The 10,268-nt window shown below is 39.3% G+C and overlaps 2 protein-coding genes across 2 annotated transcripts; one reads left to right on the forward strand and one right to left on the reverse strand.

The window, feature by feature from the left end:
- Positions 1 to 614: 614 nt before the first annotated feature.
- Positions 615 to 3,266, reverse strand: Arp5 (Actin-related protein 5). Its single transcript, XM_033329290.2, has 7 exons — positions 3,061 to 3,266; positions 2,642 to 2,956; positions 2,293 to 2,573; positions 2,001 to 2,219; positions 1,623 to 1,924; positions 1,378 to 1,558; positions 615 to 1,291 (listed from the first exon to the last, which is right to left on the reverse strand). The coding sequence occupies exons 1-7, from the start codon at positions 3,161 to 3,163 to the stop codon at positions 668 to 670; spliced, it is 2,025 nt and encodes a 674-aa protein (XP_033185181.2). The 5' UTR covers positions 3,164 to 3,266; the 3' UTR covers positions 615 to 667.
- Positions 3,267 to 4,648: 1,382 nt separating this feature from the next.
- LOC117154350 (protein obstructor-E) lies at positions 4,649 to 7,998 on the forward strand. Its single transcript, XM_033329291.2, has 3 exons — positions 4,649 to 5,900; positions 7,206 to 7,623; positions 7,884 to 7,998. The coding sequence occupies exons 1-3, from the start codon at positions 5,654 to 5,656 to the stop codon at positions 7,909 to 7,911; spliced, it is 693 nt and encodes a 230-aa protein (XP_033185182.1). The 5' UTR covers positions 4,649 to 5,653; the 3' UTR covers positions 7,912 to 7,998.
- The last annotated feature ends 2,270 nt before the right edge of the window (positions 7,999 to 10,268 follow it).

Below are 10,268 nucleotides of genomic sequence, written 5' to 3' on the forward strand. Positions count from 1 at the left end.
ACACGTAACAAACGCTGTGCGCTTGTGATTATGACTATTTTTTCTTTTCGTTTTTTCTTTTTTTTTGTTTAAGATAAAGAGAAAACTAATCCAATTGTTTCTTCTTTTCTTATGTATGTTGGTGATGTGTGAAAAGGTTCGAAACGAACGAGTTTCCATACGGTATGTTCCTTTATTAGGTGAAACACGCAAGAATCACTTATAATTAGCTGTAATATAATCGCCTGTAGGGCTTCGTAATATTTTTTCAATATATATATATATATATATATATGTATATGTATACATTATATTAACTGTATTGTGATGTTAACTTAAGCCATGGACAGAAATGTAGGAGAGATTTTTCGAGGTCGCTGTAGTAAATCCTCTTGCTGGGGTGAGGTATCACTTTCTCAGTTTTTTAGCTTATTCGACAAGCGCCGATAAACAAGCGGATGTCGATTATTCTCGATGAATAAAAAAAGAAAAACCAGAATGTACTCGCATAATTATCTTTGAATGGTAAAATGGCGATGATTGGGAACTGTACATTGTGATCAGCAAACAGACTACAATGTAGTTTGTTCGTGATTGAATGAACAAACGGAAACACTTGTGTAATAAAGTAGATATCCATAAAAAAATATCATCTGTATTTTCTATTCACTTTAGTTTTATTATACTTTTACTCCATTTCAACGTCGACGACAGCATCCTCTACGATAACCTGTTCCGATGTCACAGGTGTCTGTATCGTAGGTAAAGGATCAGGAGAACGGGTGTAAGTATTACTGCTCAAGTGTTCTTTAAAATATTCACCACCTCTTTCCTCGTATTCCTTCTTACTCACTAAGAATTCAGGAAGGTTTCCATTCAAGCCAAAATCCCTGGCGCCATACCATGCATCTAGACTGGTATTTTTTGCAATATTTATTCGAAAACTCGATCCAAATGGTCGTATTTCACGAAGTTCACGATTCAATCTTTCGAGTAAGCCAGGAAATCTTGTCGGTCCACCCGTGAGAAATATATTTCCCACGAGTCGCGACTGCTGTTCGGGCGGATAAAGCTTCAAAACGAAATCGATTGTCTCTGCAATGCCAGCTTCCATTGAACCAATCATCGATGGTTGAAATAATACTTCCGGAGCTCTCAAGCGTTCTACCCCTACGTGTAATTGATGAGTTTCTCCAGGAATCATAGGAACGTTAGATCCAGCACCATCGAATTCTGGATCGTGATGTCGTAGTACATCTTCCAATTCCATAAGCTTTTCTTGTTCTACCTCCGAGTCTGAATCTCCACCTTCCTGTGAAAGACAAATTAGAAACACGGTACAACTTTAACGTTATAAACTTCAGCGCCAAATGACAATAAATTAAAATTTATACAAACCCTATTTATAACTTTATAAACATCCCAATCTTCGTCTCTCATACCAAAATCATCATCGCGTTTTTCTTTTCTCGCCAATTGGCTTATTATGCGCATTCTTTCCTGTGCAGCAGCTGTTCTACGTTTCGCCATATCTTGTCTACGTTGTCTTTTTGCCAGTCGTCTTTCTAATATTTCTTGCCTATAGTGTAAAGAAAAATATATCGTAACATCGTTATAAAAACAACGAAGAAATCATTGGTTACCTTTTCTTTCGAACACCAGCGATCCATTCGTCAAAATCTTGTTGATCTTTAGGTTGCAAACTCGATTTTATTTTTGGTTTTTGTTCTTCCATCGCGATATTCTCCTCTTGCGAGTTAGCCGCTACTATCTTTTGTCTGGTTCTTTCTACTTTTGCTTGCAGATTATTAATCATTTTTATCAGATCTGCCTCATTTGCGAGAGAATAAGTTTTTAACGCTTGATCAAATTCATCCGTTTCACCTTCTTCTAATAAATCTTGAACGGCTAATAATTGATTTAGTTGTTCTTCATCCTCTGCTAACTACAAATAACGATTATGTTTCGATCGTTCGTATCTAAATAAATTTATGGAAATAGATTTATAGAAAATTACTAACTCTCTCTTCTCTTTTCCTGGCGTTGATTTCCATTAATCTTCTAGCTAATTCGCGTTTCCTTTCCTTCTGCTGCTCGACTGTTAGACCAGGAGTATTTGCAGGAGCAACATAGGGTAATTGAACTCTTAATACATTTGTATCGTAATGATCTGGATCCGCCCATTTAGAAATTTCATCTTGATAACTTAAAGCTATCATCGAATGTTCATGTATTAATTCCTATATAGAGAAAATGGAATTATACGTTCTTCGAATCGTCATAGCTGGTGTAAGCGATAAATCATCCATATACCTCTGCTCGACTAGGTGTAATTGCATTTACATGTACCGGATATTTAAGTTGAAGCAACCTGTGCATGTAGGACGTAATGTGATATCCACCAACATTGATCCTTCTTGAGTTTACAGGATCTGCCTTACCATCTAATATAGGTATTATGTGCGTAGTGTGATATCCAATACTGATTATTAAACCATCCGGTGGACAATTATTATGCTGATAAGAAAATAAGCAATCCACTCCATATGCTATCGCAGGTACGTTGTAACATTCGAATAAAAGTTCAGCCATCACTAAAACGAATACTTTCGACATAAATCTTAAAGTAACCTCAAATTTGTTTGTACGCTTATGTACTTACAGTTTCTGGAATAATTAGGATTCAGAAACGCTTCTGTTAAAATAATAGGATGATTTACCGCACCCTCTGTATCTATTCCCATATGAGTAAACGTGTAGTCAAATATTTGTTCCTGTGCTTCAAAATGCGTTACCACGTTTCGATCAAACTGTGTTTTTAATTGAAATCGAACAGCTTCGATATTAGCTATGTCATTTCCAACCTGAGGTTCACCGTCCTTTTTTCCACGTTCCTTGCGTGGTTTTGCAATAAGATTTTTAAATATTAGTTGGCATTCTTTTTCAGTAGCCCACCCAACTCTACAATTGTACGATCCTATAAGAAATCATTCGCAATTTTTTATTCCATTCACTTTATATTATATCTGTACTTGTAATTATATATTTATATGATATAATCAAACAATGTATTTAACTTACCATTATCAATTACAAGCGGAGTTGCTTCGCATTTTACTGTATCTGGATAAAGATGAATAATATCAGGTACAGCTTTTATGTCTTTTAATTCAAGAACTTCCATTATATATTTATGATATTTATTTCTTCTTTTTTAATAGATCATAAAGAATACTTGCATGCGTCGGTGCTTTGGGACATGATGTAAACAATATAACCAGTCGAGGAACTGTAATATCGACGAAATTGAAATACCAGCTACAAGATGGCGTGTAAATGCAAATGCGTTGTATCACCAACGTTTTAGTCAATGATTGCATCACGCGCAATCAATTCAAACGTTTCGAAGAAAGAACATATATTTCAACTTTAATCTTTACCTTACTTACTGGTATTAATTATACTTTTATTCATTTTTCTATGTTGCGTGATATTTTGATTACTAACCTCACTTTTCGAACAAAATTTTTACAGTTTTTCCAAGTATTTCGTATATCACGCTCTATCAAAACTTTTTCCTCTTAACAATCGCAACTAACATATCTTGTTGTAAAGGTATCATAAAATAGTCCATGTTTCCTTTGTTCGTAATATTTGTTCTTATCATTTTCGCGCTTTCGTATTCGTAATAAATCACGAACGAGTAACGAATGACGAGGCGACGTGATACGTTTGACTTTACAGCGCGAATCTAAATTGTTCTGCTTTCGCGGTCATTGGCCACAGGATATCGTTAAAAAAAACGATCGTTTGACGAAAGAAGAAAGCGAAATTGTATTTTTATTCAAATCACTGAAGGTTCGCGATCTCCTCTTCGCGTTTCACAATCGCGAGTATGTTTCACTCTCACGTCCGAGTCCTAACGTTTCGACGCGTGACTTTTTCATCGTAAAAGTCCGCGTATCGAGTCGTTTGCGCAAAGAACCATCGATCCTCTTATCTTATCAGCGAAACGTACAAAGATGATCCGTAAAATGTCGCGAGAAGTCCTGTCGCCGGGTGTTGGTGAAACGTTTAAAGATTCGTAAAATAGTGGCGAAAGAGAAATCACGAGGAAATTAAAGGAACGTGGATCATGTTGACGAAGAGCATAAACAGAGCGAGAATATCGGGCGCCACGCGTATTCAAAGCATCCGGAAGAGAACGTGTGCGCAGAAGTAACGATATTAACATTCACGGACCCTTTCAAAGCGTTGCGCAATTATAATTTCACAAACGCGCGTGAAATCGTACGAACTGTTGTCGATCGATAAAATAACACGGTCGTTCTTCGTTTATTGCTTCACTTGCGAACGCGTTGAAAGAGATGGCAACGAACGAATAGCGTTGAAAGTCGAAACGAAACGAAACGAACGTTATATCGATATTTACTCTGCTTGTGACATTGGTCATCCTCGAGTCGTTGACCTTCTCTATTCTTCAAGTCTACGCGTATCTCTCGTTTTCCCGTTAACATTAGACAAATTTGCATCGTCAACGTTAGATTAACATCTATCAAGAGCCGTACTTGCGGCAACTCTCGGCGATCTATTGGATCTAAATTTAGCACTGTCAACGCCCAACATCGGATATTTCCAATTCTCTGTTTCAGTGGCTTTCAACTCAACCATCGAGAAAACTTACGGAGGAAAAATTGTCAGAGCACGGAACGTTATGGCACAGATTAATACCAACGTCGGATGTTATTAACTTTCTATGGAATTCGACGATCAATCGACAACAACGTACGAAAGACGTAATTACGAGCTTAAGTGGAAAAAACGAAACCTGCACGAACACATGTATCGCCAGCTACTTAATTGCTATAACGCGTGCTCTACTCTGCACGCGTTACGTGTATTTTCATAGTACGCGCACTCTGCAAATCTTCGCCTCATCGAACCTTCCACAAACGCGTAAAAAATCCTCGATCTACGTGCAACAAAACGAATTCTACTTCTCGCCAAGTAAACGAATTACTTCCGTGCCACGGACGTTTCCTTCCTGCAGTTGCAGTAGCGATAAGACAGCCTCCAGCGATCAATCTGCCCCTTTGTTCTGCCAGTAAATTATCTCGAGCCAGAAGCAACGCGATTGAATCGCTGTGTTGATCGATGATAAGCTGTGACCAGATCGCCTATTCGCGTACCCGCACAGAGAGGAGTAGGGTGAGATTGCGCGTTACCCGGAAGTGGCAGGGATATTGGTGTCGGTGATACGCGTCCGTAGCCGATGGAGAAATAAGAAGAAACGCGGGAAACAGAAAGCGAAACGGGCGCAGCGAAGGTTTAGGCGGTGAGACAGTATCGGCAGTCTCGTGGAAGAAAAGCGGCGATAGCAGAGCGAGCAAGCGAGAAAGAAGTTTCGGCGAAAGGGGGGTGGGGGTTGTGAAATGCAAGCAAGGATGCAGAGGTGGTGTGGCAGGCGAATCAGGACCAGTTTCAGGTCTGCGTTCACGTCATACCCACGTTGCTACGTGCTGTCGACGGATCGGAAGAGAAGGAAGAAGAAGAAGAAGAAGAAGAAGAAGAGGAGGAGAAACGGAGGAGTAGCGTGTTTTGGGCCATTGTGCTTTGATCAAGGGTTTAGAGGCGGAGGAAAAAGAGAGAAAATAAAAAAAATTGAAAAAGGACCATGTTTCTTCGAGTGTTTTTCCTTTTGTTGGTCAGTGTGGTGACCTTGAGCAGAGCACAGTTTCGGTGTCCCGAGCCAAAGGGTTTCTTCTCGGATCTGGAACAGTGCGATCTTTATTACGCTTGCATAGACGGCAAGGCGGAGGAGAAGCTGTGCAAAGACGGTCTCGTCTTCAGAGACGACAACCCTAAGAAGGAACTCTGTGATATTCCAGCTAACGTGCCTTGCGGTGACAGGACTCTCCTTCGTAAGTTACACTTTCCTTAATCGTTTGTATCGACGAACGAGACGTTATTAATGCTCGATGGCACCAGCCATTAGGTTCGGTTCTACGTTTACGCATTGGGAAACGATACGAGCGTGTAAAACGTACGACGATACGAGTCATCGGTGACAGATGTAGCTTACATCGAAGACGAAGTAGAAACGACGTAAACGAAAGGAGATGTTAGTTTTGTTTCATGTAGGAAGATACACGATCTTAGGTGCGCGTCTGTCGCAAAATATTCGAATCGTAAGATCGAGTTTTACGTTTGTTATTCGACATGAACGTTCTGACTTTTGTTCCGATCAGAGAAATATGAATTTAAATGTTTCAGCATTGAGATATCATAAACGAGTACAGAGAACTCTCTTATTTTTAATCTCGAACGGATTTTAAAGCGCATGTATTTTCAAACGACGAACTATGTAGTTTTTAGGAGTTTTACGTATAAACGATCTTCTTTCTTTCAAGAAATTTTCACGTAAAAGCTATTGAAACATCCGTTGAATGATTTACGATAGACATCGTGACGAAGTAAGAATCAATTTAAAAGTAGTATCACGATTGTAAGCTAAATCTAATCTACGAGCGAGCGAATCGATCGGCGAAGTGCAATCGCGTAAAGATCGCACGATACCGAGAACTTCGAGAAGCGAATTTATGAGAAACCAAAGGTGAAAGTTACATGTCTGATTGCGCGCACCAGAATATTCCGGTCACACTATCTTCTATTTTCATGAAATTCCGAACAGCAACGTGATTGGAATTGTCGATGCGGCAGAAATTTGTATCGATGTCCCATATCGAACATCCAACCGCCCGATCTAAAAATGCAAATCAGGTTTTTTCCCGATGAACGCAGCTCGATTTCGAATGCGCGAATTCGAACGCGCTCTAAAAGAACGACGCGACGATTAGAATGCGTGGCGAAGTTGCGAAAGACGCGATAAATTAGGACGAACCGGTTTCTCCGTAAATCCTTGGCTAAATTCGTCTTCAGACGTGCTTTTAATCCTCCTTGGCCTTTGTCTTTCTTTTTTTTTCCTCCCGCAAGCGTTCTTTTACCGCTCGAATCGAAATCTTAACTCGTATGCTAATCTTTCCAATTCCCGTGGATCGAGTGGAATCCTAGTGAAAGGACATTTCTTTCTCGCTTCGCGTATAACCTTGCGTTAATTAATATCGTTTATACGTTATGTATAACGAATAATATTAAAACTTTAACGTAGTCCGTTACTTTAGCCTGGTAATTCTATTTTAATTAACTTTCGATGCTTAATTATTCAGAGGAACCACAGCCGAGCAAAGGATGTCCACGAGCTAATGGCTACTTCAAACACGAGGATCCAACCGCTTGCGATCGTTTCGTGAATTGCATCGATGGCGTGGCGCAAACAATGCCCTGTCCGCCTGGTCTGATCTACGAAGACAAAATGTCCAGCTGTGTCTGGCCAGCAGATGCCAGTAGATTGTGCGAGAACGTGAAGAGAGACGTTCTCGACGATGGATTCGTTTGTCCCGATGGCGATGTGCCCGGACCACTCGGCAGGATTCTACCCCATCCTACCTATCCTCATCCGGAGGATTGTGCCAAGTTCTACATTTGCAAAAATGGCGTGGTGCCGCAGAAAGGACAATGCGAGCCTGGTACCGTTTACAGCGAGGACAGCTTCAAGTGTATGGACCCGGAGAGCGTGCCCGGATGGTAAGGTTCAGTCCGATCTTAACGAGAAACTTTGACCGGATTGTACATCGTTATCGATCTTCGAAAGCGCGTCGTATAAAGAAAGATGGCGAAAGTAAGAAACGATATCGCGATAGCAACGAGCAACAGGACAGTGAAAACAAATTTGAAAATTAATATAGTAGCGTAGGTAGTATATGGTGTTTATTGGAGAGGTGACATAATTTTGTGCACTTTAGACGCAACGAAATTCTTATCTCTGTTGTCTCTTCTTGTTACAGCGAAGACTACTACAAAAACAAGAACTGAATAAAGACAAGGTGCCAGTTACTCAGCGATCACGTCTGTAACGCTTAATTTTTTACACTTAGGAACAATAAACCCGTGATACACTTACGTAAATGAGTAGCCTTTGCATACACCTCCCACGATAATTATACCTTTCTCCTTATGTAAACGGATATTACGCTCCGGAAATTTATAGTGCCGACAACTTTGTTACGGCTTGTTCTAATAGAAAGATCAATAACCGCGAGTTAATAACTGTAAGAAGGAATTCGCGATATAAGCGAAGAAAGAAAACGTAGCACGCGCGTTATTTTGCATTTGGTTGATTGGCAGAAGAGAACGAATTGGTCGCGATATTTTTGTTTAGTCGTTGCAAATAATTTCATTCGAGTAGTAATTTTATCTAGAAATTTGCCTACTCTCGTGTCATAAAGAGCAAGAAACTATGGAATTACCAGATATTAAAAGTCTTCTACCGAGTTTCTCTAGGTGTTGATTATATAGAAAAGAGCATCGAATAAGAAACAATTACAGCTGTTGCTTTGAATCGCTGAAAATTGATCTTGTTTGAATACAATGAGCGACGCGTAATGGTAAAGGCTGGCAGACAATTTCACTTAATTCACCTGATTGCAACCTTTCTCTTTACGTAATTTACGATGTGCTCGATGAAACGCACTTCTCGCGACCCCGTTGGCCGATTTACATTTCTGCCGGGTCTATCTCGCTACTGAAAATTTGTGAAAGTTCGTGCTTCGTATCCGACATTTTGGAAAATCCTTTCAAAATATCTTGCACGTTAGCGATGTACAGCGACCACGAGAAGTATCGTGACACGTTGTTGTATTTGTTGTAGCATTTACGTACTAATTAATCAGTACATACGACTACAAAAATCTGATACCAGAAAATGGAATGCAGAACTCGTTAAAAAATTGCTTCGTCGAAAAATAAATTGCATAATATCGTAGGAAATTATTTTCTACGAAAGTTTTATCAAACGTTTCGTCATTCGTAGTTCCTATTTTACATTTGCTTTTCTTTCTCTTAGATATTCGATTTTTTATAGTCAGCTATTTGCCAGATAGAAGATCGAAAGAACTCAATTAGCCATCGATCAGAGGCATGACCGTGACGTATTCGTTTCGTTGATCCGACTGGTTCACCGACAATGCAGATCATAAGTAGCGAGATCGCGATCGGCATTCGTCGGCTTTCACTGTCCATGCCGGGAGATCTGGTTCTCCCTTCAGGAGCCATTGCTCCAAGTAGCGATGACTGTTGCGTAAGGCCAGTTAAAGCCTCCAGGGGCTAACCGTACTTCATACATACATCCAGGAAATGTATTTGTACGGTCATACGTGTATATCGCGTACTCTCATTTTTAACCTCGTCGACGCTAATGTGATTCAACGTTGTACAAACGAATGGTTGATGAGCATGGTATGTATATACGTTGGGAGATCGAGCGAATCTCATCAGGGAATATGCGTCGCAGGCAGGTAGTCAAGTAGTTAAAAAGTAGTTAGGTGGAAAGGATTTCTAACTCTACGATTCTACTTTACACGTGATTTTAATTTAACGCGCGGTAGAAGAGTTTAATTTAACGCGTTGGCTACTTGGCTGTTGTTGTTTCTCTTTAAGAACTCGTTTTGAAAATACGTATAAATTATCTGTAAAATTAGCTACGTAGTTCATTACGCTTCTACGTAGTTTTCTAAAGACAGATGTCAGTGATATTGGCAAATAACTTGCAGGGAACTAAAATATTATTTGATGTAAAAATATGTTTTTCTATATTTCCGTGTTATTATTTTCTGCCATAGAAAAAAACGACGAAACTTCTTCTTCTGCTTTCCAAGATTATTTTTAATTATCGTTAATTAATTAACTGTTTCCTTGCAACTGCTGTGACACATTACAGGAATCGAGATAGCTGCAAGGGGTAGAGTTTGACATTACTTCCTTAACAAGTTCAGACTCGCGTGAAATTTATACATATTTTTCAATCACAGCATGAAAATGATTTAATACGTTACGTACATAAAATACACACACAGTGTAATAAAGATGGTCGTTTTATTAACTTTTCGACTACTCGAAAATGATTATCTTCGACCATTGTACGCGTATCATTCTGTGTGATTGTTTCATTCATAACTGTAACAATGATTACCTAAATAATTACGAACGTAGTAATTGTCTAATATAATTACAGCTCACGTGTGTATAGCACGTGTACACTTATGTGTACTTATGTACATAAATTTGCATCGTCGTAAACACGAAAGTTGATGGAAATGTTAACGAGGAGGAAACGCTTAACCGCGTTATAAAACATCAGATAAGTAGCCGTTTTCCATGTAATCAAGATGCTA

This window comes from Bombus vancouverensis, chromosome 3, assembly GCF_051014615.1.
Source record: "Bombus vancouverensis nearcticus chromosome 3, iyBomVanc1_principal, whole genome shotgun sequence".
NCBI lineage: Eukaryota > Metazoa > Arthropoda > Insecta > Hymenoptera > Apidae > Bombus > Bombus vancouverensis.

Excerpts from the sequence above, each read along its gene's own strand:
- Arp5 (XM_033329290.2), bottom strand. The coding sequence starts at position 3,163 with ATGGAAGTTCTTGAATTAAAAGACATAAAAGCTGTACCTGATATTATT. Across the intron at positions 2,220-2,292 it reads TTACACCTAGTCGAGCAGAG|GAATTAATACATGAACATTC; the intron begins GTATATGGATGA and ends TTCTCTATATAG. Across the intron at positions 1,292-1,377 it reads TTTATAAAGTTATAAATAGG|GAAGGTGGAGATTCAGACTC; the intron begins GTTTGTATAAAT and ends TGTCTTTCACAG.
- LOC117154350 (XM_033329291.2), top strand. The coding sequence starts at position 5,654 with ATGTTTCTTCGAGTGTTTTTCCTTTTGTTGGTCAGTGTGGTGACCTTG. Across the intron at positions 5,901-7,205 it reads CGGTGACAGGACTCTCCTTC|AGGAACCACAGCCGAGCAAA; the intron begins GTAAGTTACACT and ends TTAATTATTCAG. Across the intron at positions 7,624-7,883 it reads CCGGAGAGCGTGCCCGGATG|CGAAGACTACTACAAAAACA; the intron begins GTAAGGTTCAGT and ends TTCTTGTTACAG.